At 40.3% G+C, this 22334-nt stretch overlaps 1 protein-coding gene across 1 annotated transcript in view; it reads right to left on the reverse strand.

Moving 5' to 3' along the window:
* TNKS (tankyrase) overlaps positions 1-22334 on the reverse strand; it is a 147599-nt gene that overhangs the window by 89873 nt on the left and 35392 nt on the right. The window contains exon 3 of the mRNA XM_075708749.1: positions 21909-22004. Coding sequence (XP_075564864.1) covers positions 21909-22004 — 96 coding nt within the window. The remainder of the gene's footprint in view (positions 1-21908; positions 22005-22334) is intronic.

Here is a 22334-nt window from a genome sequence, read left to right on the forward strand (position 1 = left end):
GGAATATATCAAAACAATTCAACAGAAATAGTTGGTTTCAGACACTGAGAAAACTATCTGGTCTTCTTACTTTGTAGTCACTAAATCTTGTCTACTGGGGTTTTTTTGTTGTTGTTGGTTTTTTGTTTGTTTGTTTGTTTTTAAACTGTGAGGGTGATCAAACACTACATCAGGCTGCCCAGAGAGGTTGTGGAGTCTCCATCCTTGGAGCTTTTCAAAACCTGACTGGACATGGTCCTGGGCAACCTGTTCCAGCTGACCCTGCTTTGAGCAGGTGTGTTGGACTAGACTACCTTCAGAGGTCCCTTCCAACCTCAGAGTTTCTGTGATTCTGTGACACCAAACCACTTTTTACATCTCAGGTCTCCAAACTGTAAAGTACAAAAAAGAAATAAACCCATTAAATTTGATGGTAGGCTTACCAAACATTAATAAATTAATCTCAGACATTTTTGGTTCTCAGGCAGTTTAATTTCTCTGTTAAACCCAAAAGCAAGTGACAACTAAGAAGGAAGAAATGAGATCAAGCAGAATTGTTGAACTATATCATTTCAGTGCTTCTGTTTAAGCAAGCTTGTCTGAACAGACCCATAGCAAATTCTGATTTCAACAGCATGGCCTGATGACACTTCCTTGCTTTAGCTATTAAGTATGGGAAACCAGGACAATTACTTATGGGACCAACAATCAGAACACACAATAAGAACATTGCAGCAACAAGAGACAGGCTCAAACGGAGAAGACATTTTTCAGAAGCCTTTCAAAAATGTATCTTTGTAGATCACACAGCATGCTGGCATTAATCTGATACAGCAACCTCATGCCAAATAATGTCTTTTACATGCCTATGATGTTCTCAGATTGATCACCTTGGGCAAGAGCTAGCTGGCCTAAGTCTGATTAAAAAACTGATTCCAACTATCTTGCAGCAAGTATTCAAATTGACTGGTTTGTGCACCTGGCCTGCAGCAAGGCTAAAATATCTGCACCAAGGGGAGACAAAAAAACCTACCCTGTACAAATCTTCCTAGACTTAACACTTCTGAGTATCTTTGAAGTAATTTTACCAGACTGAATACATGATGCATAGAATGGTATTAACACATGGCAAGGAGGAGTGACCTCCTGTTAAAGTATGCCACTGCAGAGAAGCACAAGATACACTGGCAAAAGGAAAACACAAGCAGTAGCACCACCCTGAGACCTGGGAGCTGGACTTGGAAAAGAATTCTTTTTCAGCAGTCTTGATGGTACCTGAGGTACTTCAGAGGACAACTTGCTTCTCAGGTCAGGATAGGTTTTGGCATACTGGTAACTATATTAACTGGTCCCACCTCCACTGCAAATACACTGGTCTGTCTCTTGCAATGGGGTTCTCTTCTTGCACCAGAAAAAGCCACAGGCGGTTCCCTCTATTTCCGGCGTCACAGCATATACACATTATGAATGGCTCTACAGAGCCATTGCAAGATCCCTCTGCTACTAATCCTAATGACCAGAATGGACATGGAAAAAATCACAATCATAGATAGGAAACTACATGCTTCCTAGGGATCTCCCACGGAGAAAGAGGGAGTAAAGGGACATTTTAGAAGCATACCTGTGAACTTCTAAATGATTATTCTCGCTTTGATGCCAAAATCTAAAAATTATTAGCTAAAGTACTAGCTCTGAAGCCTTTGGAAAATGTTAGAGACTTATTGGGGCAGGAAGAATGCCAGGAAATAAAATTTCTGGTAAGTAGTCATGCAGCATGACATTTTCCTTACCCATTAAATACAACACTTAATATCCTCAGTTTTATTTATATTTAGGAGTAGATGCTTTCTTTAAAGTAGAAAGTTATCTTAATTAGCACAAAATTTTTGTTTTAACATTACTGAGGTTTTTGATTAGATAAATATTAACTACCATCACTGCTGCAATGCCAAGTGAAATCTAGGTACATTTTGAAAATGCTTACTTGACTTGTAGCTGGCACTATAAAGCAAAAAGCAATAGGAATGACTAAAATTCACAGCAGTCAACTATACTAAAAATCATAGCTTCTCTTAGTGCCCACTAACAAATTACTATTACATTCTGCATTTATGTCATCTTTGAGGAGCTGAAAGATCATGCTATTTGTAATGGCACAGACTTTCTCTTTAATTACAGCCAAAACTCTCAGGAAAATCTTCTGAGTTACTGCAGAAGTGAGATCATTAAATTTTTTAGATTAGTATATACTTCTTCCAAGGACAGATATGGCTTGAGAAAATAGTATCATTACTCACATTCAGGAGTAATCTTTTTGAGGGCTCAAATCACAAATATTTAGATAGTCTTTCATGTCTAACTTCCATATGGGCAAAATATTTTCGAGGACAGGTAACAATGTAAAACACAAAATCCAATATCCCTGTTTTAAAAAGGTTTCCAAAAAACTACATGTAAAATGTGAAAAGGTAAGTTGCACAATTGTGAGCTGGAGGAGGTATATCCATTTTTACACTGTCCCCAATTATGATAAGAATTAACACGAAGATAGCCACTTGCAAGTTTAGGCTGGTTTACAGTGAGAAAGAGATTAAACTTTTCTTCACATAAACATGACTGTAATTTAAAAAAAAAAAGACTACACAAATATATTGCAGACAAAATTACGTGCTGAACAGAAGCAGAATGACGGATCTATTCACACCATGGACCCAAGAGGCTTTCTGGCATGGGCAAAGTTAATAACTGAGGTTAAACTCCAGGTGGCTGTATTTCAAATCAGCCTGACAGCACTGTATATACATGGTACACAGCAGACATCAATCATTACAGCAGAGGCTTATTTTGTGAGCTGAAATTAACACTGCTTTTAACAAACTTGAGTCTCAACATGGCCAAAAGAAGACTTCATCTGTCTAGCTTTTCAAGCTGTACTGGGTGCAGGTGTCAAGGTTTTGGTAGCAGGAGGTGCTGCTGGGGTGGCCTCTCTGAGAAAGGACCAGGGGTTGCCCTGTGCTGGACACAGCCACTTACAGCCAGCTCAAACAGACCCACTGCTGGCCAAAGCTGAGCCCATGGGTGACACTGGTGGCACCTCTGTGATAACATATTTAAGAAAGGGTGAAAAATGCTGTGCAGCAGCTGTGAGAGAGGAGTGAGAAAGTGTGAGAGGAACAGCCCTGCGGACACCCAGGTCAGGGAAGGAGGAGAGGGAGGAGGTGTTCCAGGTGCCGGAGCAGAGATTCCCCCAGCAGCCCATGGAGGACCATGCCAGAGCAGACATCCACTCTGCAGCCCATGGAGAACCTCACACTGCAGCAGGTAGATGTGCCCTGAAGGAAGCTGTGGCCCATGGAGAGCCCACACAGAAGCAGGTTTTCTGGCAACTGTGGTCCATGGAGGACCAACGCTGGAGCAGCCTGTTCCTGCAGGACTGCAGCCCGTGGGAAGGACCCATGCTGGAGAAGTTCATGAAGAACTGTAACCTGTGGGGAGGGAACCCACACTGGGGCAGTAAACAAGTTAGGAAGGAGATGTCTAACAGGTCTTGATCAATCTTTCAGATGTCCAGGAAACCCTGAAACAGGCAAAGTACATCATCCCATGGCTTACATGTAAAGTAAGCTGAGTGTACTGGACCAATTTAAGAATTCTTCGTAAAAAGGAGCATCCCAGTTCTTCTGGCTTCCTTTTAACTTTAGGATTAATAAACATCTCAAGAGTTCACTATCTGCTATGACTCCATGATTAAACAAATGTGAGACTTATTCTTCAAACAACTGGCAATACAAAGAAAAAAATCTACACGTCCGTTAGTACTGTGTAGGTTTTCATCAGGTCTACATATTTGCATCTGTTTATTCCCAAAGAGACTCTTTGTTCACCATTTTGACAAACAGCACAGAATATATTAATTCCTGTACTGGTTATTATCATTATTCCATGCAATACAGACTTTTTCACATTGGTCAAAAGATGACCAGCTTCCTATGCTCAATGGCTCCTTTCTCTGTTTTCAGGTGCATGGAGAACAGTGTTTCTTTCTACCAGAAATGGAGAATACAGTTACTGGCTTTGTCTAAAATGGTATTTTTCTGAAATTTCAAGGTAACAGCACTGTCTAGTGTTTCTAATTAAACCCACCACTGCTTTGCTGTAAATATGCTCATCACAACATGTACTTCATAAATCTTAGGCAAGCCCTGTATTGTTATCTTCCAGCTTGGCAGGTTTACCTGCCTTTTCCATGTGTCAGCAAGTAAAATGGTCTGTGGAAGGCAAGAGAGGCACCTAGTTTTTGGATGCACTTTGTCCAGAAACAAGGTGCATCAAGTAGAAATGCAAAAAGAGAATAAGAAGGAATGCAGGGAATAGCCTCAGGGTCCTCCTGCCATTCCTAACAAAGTCAAGTCTGTGAAAACAATAAAGGCACTGCAGAAAACTGAGGAAAGTGCAGGGGGAGAGACCTGGTGACATGAACTTTGCTGTCAGTTTGCTGCTTCCATGGAGCCAACCACTTGTGTCTCCAAGGTCCAGAGCTTTGTAGAAACTTGCTTGAAATAACTGCACGAATGATAATTGACCTGAGGTTTTAATAAGGGAATTTGCAGTTCATTTGTGGAGGTGGACCATTATGTCTATGGGTCAACTAAATACCAATGCCATTTTATTTCTACTTCTAAAGACTCTGTCCAGACTTAACACAGACTTAGTTGCCCTACAATGTTCTGTAGAGCCTAGGGCATCTCTCCCACGCACCCAGGCTGTCCTAACTCTCTCAGCCACAGCTATATAAATTGCCATTTCCAAAGGAATAAGCTTGGGGATATGAAAACAATTTCCCAATGAAGTGTTAAATGCAGACAGTTAAAAACAGCTTGCTCATCAACACAGTCCTCTTCAACCAGCAATGCATCTATACGTGCATAGAAGCAAGGGAAATCGGATGACGAAAGAAGTCACAGGCTCTCTTCCACACCCTCAAAAAGAGAGAGAGAGTATTTTGTGCTCATTTTATCTACTTGATAAATGTGAGGGGGTTGGTTTGTTTGTTTCTATTTTATAAAGCAGTTTTGTCCATTGAGATAGCTTATGTTTCTCACTGCTGATTCAGGCCCTAACTCTGCAACTTGCTTCTTGTGATCAGCCCTCAAAGATCAAACTTAGCTGACCTAATCACAGAATTTCTGCTGCTTCAACTCATCTCCCAAGTTGTTTAAAAGGACTAATACACATAACAATGAAAAATACACGGGTCATGTATGGCCTAGTAAGTTTTATTACCCAAAGCAGCAGGATCTGTGGAGTCTGGAACAATGCGGCAGAGAAATAAGCTCATTATCCATAAAGAGGGAAGCCTAATCTTAAAAAGATTTGGACTAATAAAATATCAGAACATAGCCTAATTTTGTTATAAAAAGGAAATTACTAGACTACATGAATCACAACAGAGGATCAATCCTCTTTTGTCCAAGCTTTGGGCCTGTAAGCAGTTCCAAGGGAAAGTAAAATGACACCAATGTCTATATATTACATCTATAACATATCTATAACAAGTCTCAGCTACACAGTCTCTAAATTACCACTGAAAACTATTATTCTACTCTGAACAAAAATGTAGCTACCTTTGTGGAACAGAAGTAGAAAAAGCATCATGGAAAACAAAGGTTTCTGATACTTACTAACTATTTATGAAAGATAATCAATAGCATAGAACACATACATTCATACTTTATGGTCTACTGTTTTTTAATTCTGGTTCTTTAAGTATTACAACATAATTATGATTTATCAATGCATTGCTAAAGCACCAAAAGAGTTTTGCTTAATTTATGTTATAGCTTGCCAGATACACAAAAATTTTCCATTAACAATGTGGTAACCAATTCGAAATTTTGTGTCTTGGTGCAAGACTGACAAAAGATTAACTATTATGTTAAAATTGGAAACCGTTCAACTCCACCAACCAAGTACTTAATCATATAGTTCTTTTAAGCGTAAGAACAGTCCCATTGCACTACAGGGGAAAATTATAAACTGTATGATTAAATGGTACTAAATTAGGTAAAAATCACAGAGAAAAACATAATTTCAAAAAATCTCTAAAGCATACTGGAAACAAACAGGCTTGTGAGACATGGAAGGCTGAGTCTTTGTTGCCAGAGTTTCTCTTTCATGTATGAAAGAAGTAATGATGAAGACTAACCACAGCTGATGCATTTTCAAAGGCATAGATGACTTCTTACCTCCCAATGAGTTCACACTTTTTAAAATCACCTCCAAAATGACTACGTAGAGGTTTAGCATAAGTTTTTATATAAAAGTTAATTTTTGCTGTATCATAAATTAAACTTTGAACCTTCATGACAGTCTGATAAAGGATCCATATACAAATGACAAATGCAATCTAATTTCAGACAAAATTCCTATAGCCCTGAGTCTCCACATAGTACAAACACAAGACTGACAATAGCCCTGATACATAGTAACATCCTTTTCTTCCCCTACCCTCAGAAAAGCAATACAAAACAAACACACACACACCCCCCCAAAACAACCAACCAACAAAAAAGCAGCAGTTAGCCTGATCAGTTGGGCTTTGGATGAACAGCAAGTACGGGAAGAAAGAGTACACCACCTAGAAGAACCAACTGTAGTCATCAGAAGAAAAAAGAACTCTAAGAAGAAAAAGCAAGAATGTGTATTTCTATAAAAGCGGACTAAAGATAGATGCAGGCAGTTAGAAAAAGATACTGTTCTGTGTCTCCCTTGTGCTGCGTGCAGTAAAGAGAAATCAACACAGGAAGATTTCCAAAGCTTGCTGTACCGCCCTTGCATCATCCGAGGTTCCTGCCAATGCCACCATGAAGAACCACGCCCCCGAAGTGGAAGACTGCACTGCAGTGACTGCAGGAGGCTGTGGGAGAAAGCTAAAGAGGAAGGAGATCCTGTCTTAATCCCAGGACTAAAGGCCTTTGAACTGTGAGGCCCCATTTCTACAGAGAGCACCAAGAGAGAGATCCTGTAGCCATGAAGTATGTTGGACAAACACACAAAAAGGGCTGACTCACAGAGACACGGGAGGTTTGAAGGACAAGTCCTGCCTTTTCATACCTGAACGCAACAGTTTCATGAACAGCCATCAGGGACAGCGCTCACAAAGTTATGAAAACTCAACCATCACATTAAAGACATGCTCTCTACAGCTCAGAAATTTTAACTTAAATTTTTAAAGAGAAAAAACCCACCCGTGTTCTTTTGTCCATGAAGACAATAAAAACAGGAAATGCAAAATAATGGGTCTGCCTGCTTATTACTCTGATGGGAAATACTGCTTTGACATGCATTATTCCTTTATACCCACATATGATGCTTCTCCTAAAATAACTGCATGCAGGGAAAAAAAAAATACTTTGAACAAGTAACTTGCTTTATTTTATAAAATTTAGAACAAGGCTTTATTTGTCTACACACAAGATGCAGACTACAGCCGCTGCCCTCGAGTCACCCACAGTACCCCAGAGCAGAACAGCACCCAGGGAGACCTCCACTGGAAAGGCCTCCACTCCAGAGATGCTGAACATTGTGGCCCCACTTCAGCAAGCAACATTTAATGTTGGAGTAAACCCCAACTCAGCCCCAGATCTTTCCTGCATCACAACTAGAGTGCTCAGCATCTGGCAGGATTGAGCCCTAAGGACATATGCATGAAGAAATTAGCAATTTCAATTTAAATGCTAATACTTATTCTTCCCAGTGAAAATTGAAGTATAACAAGTGATCTCTCCTCACACAGAAACAGCCTTGATTGTTATTTAATGATCACAATGAATAGTTAGAAAGCATGAAATGAAGCTAATAAATCTTCTGTTGAGCCTGAAATTTTCAACAAACAAAAGTACTCAAAGTTTTCAAAAACAGTTCAGTCTCATCTTCATCTTAAACTAAACTTTCCATGTTCTTCAGTCACAGATCCAAATACTGGCACCACGCAAATTTAAAAACTGAAACGCCCAGCTACTTGAACAAATTTTTAAAGATTTTTTTAGTGCTACCTAAACAATCTAAAATACATCATATTCTATGAAATTCAAGTTCGTGCATCAGCTCTATTCACCACAGGATCTGTTTGCCTTCCAGTGATAAATTAGTAAATAAGACAAACACTTTGGAAGTAGTTTTTCTTCTTTCTTACTCCAGCCTCCTGGGAGAATATAAATAAAGTTTGGTTTGTTTGGATTTTAGCATATCTAAGCTATGTTCTGTTTAAAGTGAAGGTAAGTTGAGGATGATTTTTTTTTTGACAATTAAATAATTAAACAATTTAATAATTTCTTAAAAAATAGTCATTGAGACTGTTCCCTCTCCCCCCAGAAAAGGGAAAGATGAAACAAACACAAGCTCATGAGACTCCAAACCCTGGGACTCCTGAATCTTAGCAGTCAATACATTATTTGTGACAGCTTGAATGAATTAGTCACCACTGAAATGGCTACTTAGTTTAGTAGAAACTTACTAGTGTATTCAGAAACTTGTAATAGTAAAATATCCATTCACTGGGAAGCATCCATTCTAGAAGCCTCTTCATGCAGCAACAGAAAACAACACTTCTGATGGTTAACTAACTATGTAAAAACAATACTGTCGTTACCTAGCACATATGAGAACTGCCTCATTTTTGCTGATAACATAAACATACATGTGCATGTGTGTGAATCCATGAGAATTAAAATGCTTCCCACACACCACACCCCCAGTATAAAACAGAAACTTTCTCCAGAATTAAAAAGCACATGTAAAATACAACAGAAGCAATGCAGTTCTATTTCAATTTTACATGCAGTGTACTCTAAGTAGAGATATATGCACCAAGCCTCCACATTGAGACTCCAAACAGTGCTACAGTCAACTGTAAAGGGACATCTGGAATATTTCTAGAAAGAAAACTGAGTCTCTTACAGACTCAAGCTGTTCTATGCAACCTGTCCAATAAAGAAGAGGTTGCAGGTATTTGCTTTAGGTTACCTTCCTCCCCTTCCCTTCTCCCCTCAATTTACTGCCCCTTCACCAGAACAAGTCAGGTGGATGGCCTCAGTGTTTGGACACGGGACTCGTGTCAAGGCACAGAAGATTAGCCACATCAGACCTGTAGTGCTCAGCCTGTCAATACAGGCCTACTGAAGCGATGGTCTAAGTTACGTGATACTAAGTATAAGCTTCTTATATCTCCTCATTCACCTCTGGAAAGTTTTGTACAGCACAACAAAGAAAGAACCAGCAGCCACATGAAATGTAAACTGCATCGGAGCTTGTTGAATCAGATCACCCCAAATAAGTCAGGTCAATTCCATTTCCATTACATATTTCTACAATTATAAAAATCCCCTACGCCCTGAAATTCATTTCGAAAGACTTCAAGGTAGGTGGTCTAAGCTCGGAAGCACATGAAAGCAAAACAAGCTGCATCCAAGACATATGACTCTTTACAACATACTAATCGTAGACAGAGTTGGTAGCAATTCTGATAGCTGCTGGGAAACTAAAGGTTACCTAACAATTATGATTTAAAGACTAGTTTCCATTGTAATTCTGCCAACTTTGAATCCTTCAGGCTGAAATTCTTCTTGCCTATCTCAATCTAATTTTTAAAATTACACTAAAAGAATTGCACCACACCTACAAGACAAATAGTGTTTGTGCTGTCCACAAAACTCATATATATAACACTGTGGTTTTGAACAAAATATAGAACCTCTTCTAACTTCTTGAGGAAATTTTAACATCTAGGTATTTCAGAGTAGAGACCTGAAATGTGACAGAACATCATCCAAAATTAGAAGAAAAGCCTAGTATGGCCAATCTGAAAAATCCAAGCCCACCTGTCTAAACTGTAGGTTGCTGAAGACTGAAGCTTGGATTAGACAGGCCTGGGAAAATGCGAGAAGACATCTAGGCAAATGAAGGACAGGAGTAAAGGAGAATGCTGGGCAAAGTCTGAAAAAGGTGATGCTACAGGGGTCTATTGATATGAAAACACATTCCCCTCCAATATCTGGATGACTTCCCATACACACTAAACTGAACTTGTGTGTTATGTGCATTCCGCCATGATCACACCCTGCTTTCCCTCTCCCAGGATCCCTGACTCACTCTCTGCAAAACGATGGCCAACATTCAGTATACGAATAAGGATGGCGCAACAAGCCAAATCTTAATTGCAGGACACCTGCTTTATTTACTGCATAAATGGGAAAGCACATAGGAACTTCTGGAATCAGCAAATGCAGCAGAGTCCAGTGCACATCCCTGTTCAGCTCATGACTGAGCACCCTAGGGTGAAATGGGATATCCGAGACAAAGACACATGCTGCACTTCAAACCCTGCTACGAGAATGGCAGCGTCAGCAGAAGGGCAATACAAAACCTGGGGCATGGAAGTTTCAAAGAGCTGCAAATAAACCCATAGAGGACTGTCACAACCTTAAGGAAGAATTTTCAAACATACCGTTAAAAATAGATTTCCTACCAAGTAAGAGCAATCACAATCTTAAATCCTAGGTTAATGAAGCCACAGGAACTTGAGAACTATCCCAATGGTTTTCAAAGAAGTAACAGTTGCACAAACAATAGGTGAAGACATTTTCAAATACATTTGTACCAAAATTCTTTTAGACATTTAATGCCTCATGAGGGAACACGAGAAGCAAAAAGCAATTTTATTTCTCCTTTCTAAACGTTGCCCTAAAAACTCTTAATCATCTACATTAACAAAATGTAATGCAGGAACCCAACTCCCTTTAAATTTCAGGAGTATTAGCTACTTTTTCATGTCTTATCCTTGAACTTAAATCACATCTAGCACATGTGTAATAAAATTAAAGGGACAAAAAAAGCTTCTGACCCAGCCAGGTGCCCTGTGCCATAGAGAACTTGGGATGTATCCTGTGCCCAGCACTTGGCAAGGCAGGAGCACTTCTCAGCTGGCAAGAACGAGCCCACTCTCACCAGAACAAAAGTGGTGCAGCAGCTCTGTACAGAAAGAGTGCCCAACACAGCCACAGTACTCAGTAGGAATGTGACCGAACCAAGAGCCTTTGTAAGGACTTATTTTCAGCTCTTTTTCACTTTGAAAGTACTAGAAGAAACCTTCCCTTAGGCTGGCATATGCCTACCAAAATCAGAAGAATTTATGGATTTACTTTTTATTTTAGTGATATTATTAAATTAGGTATACACACATAGCAAATCTTCCTTAAACACATACTTTCAAGTTTAACAAAGCTTCTTACTGGAAGACCTCAGCTGAGTAAGGGCTTGCAAGTAGGGCATCAGAACCATGCTTCTTGCTGAGATTATTCCAGGATGACCTTTCAAGCCACATCTACCTGGCCAGATTAGTTATTTTAAAAGAAAGAAATCCTTTAAAATAAAATAATTCCAAAGTTTGCATTCTCCTTCAAACTCAAAAATAGCTCCTGTGGAAATCAAGTATGGAAAAATAACAAGTGACTGGCATAAAAGAGGGAGGTTGAAAGGCTGCAACAATTAACTATCTGAAACGTAACACAATCTCTACACAGTATTAAAATTCTTTTGAAATCTGGGCATTTATTTAGCACTCTCAAGGAGTTATTTTGCTAGCTCAAGAAAACAAGAATGGAAGTCAGACCAGAAACTAACTGGGAATATGTAGATGGGGGGGGGAAGAAGAGAATGGGATGTAGACTCAGGAAGCTAGCGAGACAGAGGAGCTGAAGAGATCATGGATTCTGGATGAAGAATTTGGAAGACAACCAGGATTAGGAGCCAGCGTGTTGAGTGGGGGCGGGGGGGGGGGGGGGGGGGGGGCAGGGGGGGAACAGACACGGACAGGGACGGGACAGGACACAACGACAACCAAACAACAAAACTACAGGCCTAGTAAGAGGATGGAGATCTCAAGTAAGGAGTGCACATATGCACACACGTTAATGTGTTGGCAGGAAGTGGGGGACCAAGATAAGAAGCTTAAGAAGGACAGCCCACGTCCTGGAACTCGGACCAGAATATTGGATAGCATTGGGCAGAGTAGATAAGACTGCAGTAGCGAGAACCAGCTGCACGAGCAGGTATCACCAAGTTTAGAAAGAATGGGAGAAACAGCCTACTACTTCTTCCACGCACTACCTTTTATGACAGTGCTTCCTTGCCTGGAAGGCAGCAAAGCGACACATAAGCCACTTCAAACCTAGGTGCTTTATAGCAGCATGCAATGAATCTTTATTCAGTTGAACAAACTAGAACAGCAAAACACCACTGTTCTTCAGCATGTTAGAATGACGCTCCTGACCACTGGAAACACCGGTCAGAATCACGAAGAAAATCCTGTTTCCAGAGGAAATATTTAGCTGCCTTAACCACGTATGCAACCTTCTTCCTGTCTTGCACCAGTCACTCCTGCTTTCAACTTTTGCAGCAAATGAAGCAGAAGCCATACGGACAACACCGTACTTCACTATGGAGTGTCGATTCCTCCCCAGTGCACAGCCATCCGTCCTGCTGAACGAGGCAGTGGGGAACAGTAAGCAGTCTCGGAAGCAGAGTCTGTGTCCTAATATGTGCATAAAAAGGTAAAATTAAGATTGTCTGCCTCTCCCACTTCCTAGTCAGTATATTTTCCTTACGCAACATTAACACTCTTTCAGATTCATCTGTTCAGCCTGGAAAAAATAGCCTTAAGTGTTTTGCCCACACATTCACAGTCTCCACAGATTTCACAGTTGTGAGTGGCTCAGTGCTTGTAAAAATTCAAACATGGCTTCACTTTCAGAAGAAAACAGTCCAAGTATGAAAGACTGCTCTTGAAGTCACAGTACAAGAGATAAAAGCAATGGGAGCTTTTGTTTGCAGGATTATCCAGCTAGCTAAGTATTTTTTTTTTTTCCAAGAAAGTTCTATGCTTGCTTACGGACTAGATTACAAACAAGATTACAGATTAGAATCAAAGATAATATGCAAAAACTACATTAAAATAGTTACAACTGCAGCATGGCTATCCTACTTACAAGCAGAACCAAACAAATTAGAAGTTACATCATACAACATTCTCCATCCACTCATTTCTTACCACTGCACCCTGGCTTACTACCGCATGCAGTATACAGTGTGAAAAGGCCATTTTGGTACAGCATTCCAGAAAAGTTATCCACGGACAATGCAAAAATGTAGTAGAAATCAAAGTAGTATTTGGCCTCAGGACTGGCAGAAGTTGCTAATAATAACCAGAAACATACAACATAGACTATGCAAAAAACCCAACAAACAAATCCTAAACATAAACAAAATTATCTAATCAACATTTAGAGAAGAAAAAAATATCAGTAAAGTATAAGATTGGTCAGTGCTCAAGGCAAAGAAACAAAGATGAGTGCTCTGATGCACTATGGAAATAGAAATGCTTCTTACACATTTCTGCAATTGCCTTTCCTAGGGCATGGAAAATACATTTTGGGCTCTTTACTTACAAGTAAAGATCTTATTTGTTATTCTGTCCATGCGAATAACAGCAAATCTTAGGAAGAAAAGCTTCTTTTGAGTTTGATGTTGTTAAATTTCAGTATGTTGTATAGGCTAAATAGATTTGTGTACATCAGGTTTCTGAAAGCTTTCAAAGCATCCAAAACTCTATACAACAGCAGAGCTGAGAATCAGAGAACTGAAAGGCTGCACTTAGGTGCTTCATGAAAGCTTTGAAAGGATAATTTGTTCTTTTGACAAGTTAAGAGTTTGACTCCATTCAAAGAGCTCTTACTAAAATATTCAAAGAGCTCTTACTACATATTCCTAAATGGATATCATGGTAAAAAGGAAAGCTGAAAGAATGAAAAACCTGGCAAAAGGGATGGTGTAAATGAAAACCATGCTTTTCATAAAAGCGCCAATCCTGAATCCCAGTGCCCCTTCTTATTTGACCACCTACACAGACTACAGACTTTTAACTCCTTGCCTAAATAGAGGATACGAACAACAAGGAAAAGTTGTCTGATCTAGCCAGGCAGCCGGATTCCAAAGAAGCCATTTCAAGACACACAACTAAGTTTAAACAAAAGATGAGGATGATAGTGCTCATCTCTAAAACAGGGAGCAGAGGGAAAGAGAAGGGAACCTCTCATTATCCTAAAACTAAACCCTTTGAAACAAGAGCATCCAGAGCTGAAGTTACACTAGGAAGAAATCCAAGCACGTCAAGGCATGGAAACAGAAAACTTAGACAGCAGAACATAGACACTGGCTCACATAAATCCTTGCACAAGTCCTTCTGTAAGAGAATAAAGAAATTATGCAGTCATGGAATCAGAATCAAAGTACTTTCAAGGATCAGACACTTAAAAGCAGGAGTAACTTCTTTCCTTTATGATAAAACGCACTGGAACTTGTGTTAAATAATCTACCACATTGAAGAAAACATTTAAATTATTCAGTTACCAGAGAAGACTGAAGAAATTAGAAAGACTTAAGACAAACTGAGGGAATGGGCAATAAAATGGGTAGACCAAAGGAGTAGTGACAAATTAAAACAATAAACACTGAATGCATAATATAAATCATCTGGAATTATACTGCAATCTAAGTCACAAACTTAAGAATTCAGAATTCCTTTAGAGGCTCCCATAAAACATTTAGCTCTTCTGCAATCACAGAGGTAATAAAAAACAAACTTAGCCTGAATAAAACCTGGAATAAAAAAATGCCATGAAAGCTATTAAATCATCCCTACAGAAGTCAACTGGATGTTATACCAGAGCACAGTGCTCAAATAAAGATACGCTATCTTGAAAGAATAATGCAGTGCCAGAAAGTGGAAAGAATCAGCGATACTGGTAGTGACACCGAAGTGAAACTTCATTTTCACTGAAGTGAAACTTTGTACGTAGACAGTCTAAAGAAAAAGGACTGCTCTTCTCGAGGAGGAAACAGAAGTGCACACAAAGTATGGCATCTAGAACAAGAGGACTGTTCCTTCCTCTTTCCTCTCAATGTGAAAACAAGGAAATGTGAAATGAAACTGAAACGTGACCACATCAGAACTGAGAAAGGAAGGCATTTCCCTCCTGGCCTCCCAAGTAACCGATGCATTTCCTTCAAAGAGGAAAGTGGGAACTAGACCACACACTGAATGAGATTTTTTTAAATTATATATTTACAAATATAACAAGATAGCCACAATTATAATACTCTCTAAAAACAGGAGACAAGATTTACATAGCCATATAGTTAGAGCTCCTAGATGAGGGCCACCCAAATGGTAGACTTTACATTAGGTCTGTGCCCCACGTACATTTTGCCCACATCTTTCCAAAGACTGGATGAACAATGCCCCAGCATTTCTGAAGGAAAGCTGATATTCCTCATAATTCTCCAGAGGGTAGATGTAAAGTATCACCATGGACTCCCAACATAAAAGCATCACATGACACCCATACCAGTGAACTAGAGCAGATGTCTTGTTTCCTCCTGAGAAGGCCTTGGTAAAAATGAGGAGAACAGACCTATGTATTGGGTTTGCGTGGCAAGGTTTTGGTAGTGGGGGGACTACAGGGGTGGCTTCTGCAGGAAGCTTCCCCTATGCCCGATAGAGCCCATGTCAGCTGGCTCAAGACAGACCCGCTGCTGGCCAAGGCTGAGCCTATCAGTGGTGGCGGTAGCACCTCTGTGAGAACATATTTAAGAAGGAGAGGAAAAAAAAACCACCAAAAAAAAAAAAGGGACCCAAACTGCAGCTGGAGTGAGGAGTGAGAATATGTGAGAGGAATGACTCTGCAGACACCAAGGTCAGTGAAGAAGGAGGGGGAGGAGGTGCTCTGGGTGCCAGAGCAGAGATTCCCCTGCAGCCCATGGTGCAGCCCATGGTGAGGCAGCTGTGCCCCTGCAGCCATGGAGGTCCATGGTGGAACAGATATCCACCTGCAGCCCGGGGAGGACCCCACGCCGGAGCAGCTGGATGTGCCCAAAGGAGGCTGTGACCTGCTGGGAAGCCCACGCTGGAGCAGGTTTGCTGGCAGGACCTGTGACCCTGTGGGGGACCCGCGCTGGCGCAGTCTGCTCCTGAAGGGCTGCACCCCGTGGAAGGGACCCACGCTGGAGCAGTTCATAAAGAATTGTAGCCATGGGAAGGACCCACGTTGGAGAAGTTCGTGGAGGACTGTCTCCTGTGGGAGGGACCCCACGCTGGAGCAGGGGAAGGGTGTGAGGAATCCTCCCCCTGAGGAGGAAGGAGCAGCAGAGATGTGTGATGAACTGACCACAACCCCCATTCCCTGTCCCCCTGCACCACTCAGGGGGAGGAGGTAGAGAAAAATCGGGAGTGAGGTTGAGCCTGGGAATAAGGGAGGGGTGGGGGGAAGGTACTTTAAGATTTGGTTTTATTTCTCATTACTCTACTCAGTTTTGGTTGACAATAAACTAAACTGATTTTCCTCAAGTCAAGTCTGTTTTGCCCGTGATGGTAATTGCTGAATGACCTCTCCCTGTCCTTATCTTGACCCACACGCTTTTCATTATATTTTCTCTCCCCTGACCATTTGTGAAGGGGAGTGAAAGAGCAGTTTTTGTGGGCACTTGGCATCCAGCCACGGTCAACCCAGCACAGCCCAACAGCACCAAAAAGGACTATAGTGATTTAAACCCAGTCAGCAACTAAGCACCACACAGCCACTCGCTCACCCTCCCTGCTCAGTGGGATAGGGGAGAGAATCAGAAAAAAAGTAAAACCTGTGGGTTGAGAAAAAGGCAGTTTAATAGGACAGCAGAGGAAGAAAAAATAATAATAATGATAAAAGAATATACAAAACAAGAGACACACAATGCAATTGCTCACCACCCGCTGATTGATGCCCAGCCAGTCCCCAGGCAGCGATCACTGCTCCCCAGCCAACCCCCCCCAGTTTCTATACTGAGCATGACGTCATATGGTATGGAATAGCCCTTTGGTCAGTTTGGGTCAGCTGTCCTGGCTGTGCCCCCTCCCAGCTTCTTGTGCACCTGGCAGATCATGGGAAGCTGAAAAAGTCCTTGACTAGTGTAAGCACTACCTAGCAACAACTAAAACATCAGTGTGTTATCAGCATTATTCTCCTACTAAATCCAAAACAGAGCACTATGCCAGCTACTAGGAAGAAAATTAACTCTATCCTAGGACAACCTACCTGAATGCTAAACAAATAACAATCACAAAAACATTCCAAGCACAAACAAGTGCTGGAAATGGTCCTTCAGGCCTCTTGCTTCAAGGCGTATGCCAATAGCCTATATGAAATAAGGTGAAAGTTTCTGCAGGGCAAGGATATTCCTCAGCTGCTGGGTTTCTTGCACTTTTCTCTACGGCAGGAGACCCCGGCGTCAGCATCAGAAAAGACAATGACCCAGATAAATGGATGGCCCAGACCATCCTAGCAGCACCTGCCCTCCTTACCACTAAAATGCTTCTCCTTTTGCACTAATGTTTATTATACTGTTTCTTAAACACAGAAGCTACACCTTGTCCAAATGAACTGATTTCAGAGTACACTACATGTAAGAATTAGATCAATAAAAGGAAGGGGGGAGGAGGTTGGCACCTCCCAAAAGGAGTGCTAGTGTCTATCCAGAATGCCTTCAAAATCTTAAGAGTACCTGAAAGGAAAGACCACCAACCCAGAAGGAAAGAGTTTGGGATTCGAGACGGTCAAGCTGTAAAAGGTGCCACAGTAAAAATAAAACCAAACCAAACTAAAATCGTTTCTTCTCTTCCTGCTAATTTTAGAATGGATGAGTTGTACCTAGGATCCATTTTCTACTCTCTAAAGTTCGGTAAAATTTTGTAGTGAAATATCAGATTTTTCCCTTCCTTGCAGGCAAATTATGCATAGATGGCAGTTTACTCTAAAAAAATTGTGTAAATATATTTCAATAAATGGACTATGCTCCCCCCACTTAAATTAAAAAGTTGACAGGACAAATAGATGAAAACATGAATCCTCATTAACACTTCTGGTAACCTTAGCCCAGCTGTACTTTCACTTATCAAACTGTCCTTCACATCCATAAAACAGAAGTGAGAAATGCTCAATAGGACCTAAGCACTTTGTTTGTAAAAGACATTATTTCCATAGCAAGTAGGAAGATCAGAGTCTTGTTTAACTTTGAAAATTGATTCTATTAACAAACAAGACATTATTTCATACCCAAGAAATATTCCTTTAATCTGGAGATGCAGCAGTTTCCAAACTTTTTTCATCTTGACCTGTTTCAAGGGAGTAATCCTTGAAACCAACCAAAACCAACCTTGCAAAACAGTGGCATGGAGCAGTCAAGAATGTATTATCCAAAGTGCCTTCAGCGCCTGCTAACAGCTTTAGAAACCGCTCAAGTACAAAGAACAACCATTCACACAGAGAAGGCATTTCCAAATAGCAGATAATATGGGGAAGTGGCAAAAAAGCATCACTGTGTGAAAAACCAAAATAAATCATTTCCATAAATCATTAACAATATTGTTGGCTCTTCATATACTGTACAGGAAAGATATAAAGGTATATTAATGTTTAAAGAGGCAATAAGCAGCGTAAGAGAATAATGAAGACTAATACGACTTGTAGTGCAAAAGCTCCCAGAGGCCCTGTTCTGGATGTGAGTCCCGCAGTGCTATGTATGGCAACAAAGATGAGTCCCCATCTCAGAAACCACACACCCCAAAGACAATTAAACTAAAATAAAATTAGCTAGGATATTAATCTCATGTGTGTAAAGGCTCTGTTTTTTAGATGCAATATGTTTTTGGAGTCTGTACTACCACTTCAGCCTAGAGAAAAAGAGCATGACGATCCTTTTCTGACAACCTCATTTGGGAACAATAAGGGATGCTAAGGAAGAAGAAACAAAAATATTCACCTTCTCAATCATGAAGTGCTTGGCCCACACAAATGCTGCTTATCCTGCAGAAGGGGAAAAAAAAGACTGCTTTCCTGTTTAAGGAGTAAAAAGCAGATTCACCAATTATACAACCTTTTTTTTTTTTTTTTAAAGAAGCTGGAACTGTATGTTCAATTTCTATAAAATTCACTTTCATCTACAAAGAAATTTTCAAAGACCATTTTCATCAAAATATCAACCTTATCATTTGCATTATGTATTCTTTATAAAACACACATTTTAAGAGAACATTGCACAAAAATGGCTGGAAGTCATCCCAGAAACTACTGCATTATATATCCTTTCTGTAATTCAGGAGAAAAAGATACTATGCATTATTCTAGACTAGGAGACAAGAAAACAACAAATCATTGTGGATTCAGCATTTGCTGCCAGAATACCACAAATGCTTTTTACACAGCAGGAATGTCCCTTTTAAAACACATACAGAATTCTTTGTCAAATTGAAAAGATTTAAGCAATTACCAACAAGTTTTCTGTTCACTTTTGCTAAGTTGGAGGTCAAAGAGAGACTATAATCACAGCTCATTCGCAAAGCGATTAACATCAATGCATGAACTTATGCAAATAGTTGCTCAAAAAAGTACTAAGAGGAAGCTTGTTCTCCAACAATCAATACAGCAGCAATGTGGAAAAGTCTATTACGGTCATAGACACTGACAGAAAAAGGAACCCAGAATAACATCATGAGAACAGCCTTGACATGCATGCTGTTTAAAGATGCGAATACAGTAACAATTACAGATTGTGCTTTCAGAATTACTCCATTTTTAAAAGCTCTAAATATGAGCATTTCTAAAATCCCACATTCAACATTAAATACTGGAAATTAAGTTAATACATCCTACTCATCCTTAATCCAGTAATACCTTTAAGTCCTGATGTACCTAATTGCAAAGCATTGCTGTAGCTAAAGATTATCCCAAGCCAGATAGATCCTAAGAAATCCCTTAAGCCCCCTTCTTCCAGAGGGAGGAAGCAAGACCTGAAGGTAACAACATATGGAAAATGCATGAGAAACTAGAAGCCTAACAGAGATACTAAAATGCAGGGCAGCATCCAGAAAAATTAAGCTCTTAATAGAAAGCTCCCATTTAAATGGCATCCAGTGTCAGCTTTTTCAGCTTTTGTGAATCATACAGCACCTAAAGCCTGAATCAAACCCTGTTTACACGGCTTGGAGCTCAGGTGCACAGCATAGAGCAAGCCTAGCGTAGCCAAGAGCCACCTTGAGGACAAAGCTGGTAAAACCAAAAGCTGATTATCTTCCTAGGAAGAATAAACACATACAAAAGTTACCTCTTTTTATGAACAACAAAACACCTAAATAGCAGCAGAAGTGGCTCTGTGTACGTGTGTTTATATGCCCAACCTGGTAACATCCACCGGCTGCAGAAGCTTGCAGTCACTGGATGCTCGTGTGCAAGGCGTTAGGGGTGAGGCCGGGGACACAGGGAGCTCGCTGCACTCGCCAGGACCTTCTCAGAGGGCTGCTTCTAATCCATCTCCACTTCTTTGCTATGATACATTGCCCTCTCCATTGCCTAAAGCACAAGGTGGTGATCCAGCGCCCAGAGAACTCAGTGGAGCAGATGCAAAGTCAGCATCACAGACTTTCCTAAGTCTTCTACTATCCTCTGAAGTTGATCTTTGGGCAAAGCCTGAAGAGCAGCTCAGAGCCTGGAACCCCCAAACTGTACGCATACCAAGTTCCCCACAACTAAATGCCAAATATCCATTAGCAGCTTTGAGGCACCTTGACTCCCTGGTGCCCTTTCCATCCTCAGCATCTGTACAACTGTACCCATTAACAGCCAAAAGTCAGATTAATCTGCTTAGCACAGCTAACATTAGTGCTAAAACTGTAGGAACGTGTTTAAATTTGACACTGAGTAATTAAATTAAATCATATGTATTTAAAGTGCATTGTTCCAAAGGCACTCTCAAATCACTGCAGAGCTGTAGATAATTATGTATAGCAGTCAGCACACTGGAAAAAGATGAGGAAATGTTCCTGACAAAGTGAAGGGAGCTGGTGTGCTCTGAACATAATCTGAAGAAAGAATATGGGTGTTGCATAGCACATAACCTATAAATTAAGCTGTCAATAAAAAAGACAGGGAGAATAGGGGAAATAAAGGCAAAAGACGAAAAATAGCTATTTCTTCAAAATAAAGCTCAGCTACTGAATCCCTTTCTGTAAATCTAATTGTATGTATTTTAAAGTCCAAGATTACTTTGTTCTAAACATTATTTCCTAGATGTCAAAATCAGCACAGAAGACCATGCATTTCTTGATACAGATTTGACAGGCTACTATATTATACTTTTAATGCTTACTGGTATGCTACAACAGTTAATTTATAAAAAAACCAAAGTTGTAGCTGTAAGAATATTTTCATGAAACATATTGTTTGGCAGCTAATAGCCCCTAAAAAGGAAAAAAATTCGTGGGTGAGAAAGAGTTCTACCTAAAATGACTAATGAGGAAGAAGGAGGAAATGGTAGCATGTGAATCTGCAGCAAAATATAATGTAACTATTAATCTCTGCAATTGGTAGTAGGTTGTCTTTCAGATCACAGGTACTTTTATAGTTATACAAATGTCCTTGCTTGCTCAACAGTGAAGGTCTTAAAACAATTGACCTGATTTTTTCTTCTTTTTTTGCAGGGGTTGGGGGCCCCTATTCAATCTGTATATTGGGTAGCAATTAAAAAGGAAAAAAAAACCCACAGAAACACAGTGAATAATGAATGATGTTATAACAGAAAATTACATCATTAGCGTAAGTAGAATAAGCAAACCTATAGCAGTACAGCAGATTAACAACAGTTACATCAATATGAAATCTGGTAAAAGACAGTTTTAAAATGCCCTTATACAACAGAAAATCCAAAAAGGCAGAAGGCTTTTATGATGCTGAACTTATACACACAAAATGAACTACAGGTAACGCTGCTGAGAGATGTATGTATCTTACCCGTGAGCACAGCTTTTGCTGAAGGATCTGCCAGATCCAGCGCAGATTTCCCATCGGTGTTCCGAATGTTTGGATCAGCTCCGTGCTGCAGCAGCACTGTGCAGGGAAAGCAGAAACAGTATCTTACCTCAGGGATACACAGATGATTTACTGTTAAGTGTCTCCTCGGCATGATGTAGGCATAAACACACATTGCACAATTTTCTTTATTTTTCCTTCCGGCTTTTTTTCCCCCCCCCTCTGTTTTGTTTTTTTTTTTTGGTAAGCACTGCAGCAAAGGATCTTCTCCAGAGTGAAGCTAAGTTGGCAAGTTTAAGATATAGTAAGATCACATGACTTCACATGATAAACATGAACCCTGAATCTCTTGCAATACTCAGTTTTGGGTTCCTCCTGATAGCTAGCTGGGAAGCTGTGCATTCACTG

Source organism: Pelecanus crispus, chromosome 4, assembly GCF_030463565.1.
Source record: "Pelecanus crispus isolate bPelCri1 chromosome 4, bPelCri1.pri, whole genome shotgun sequence".
Taxonomy (NCBI): Eukaryota; Metazoa; Chordata; class Aves; order Pelecaniformes; family Pelecanidae; genus Pelecanus; species Pelecanus crispus.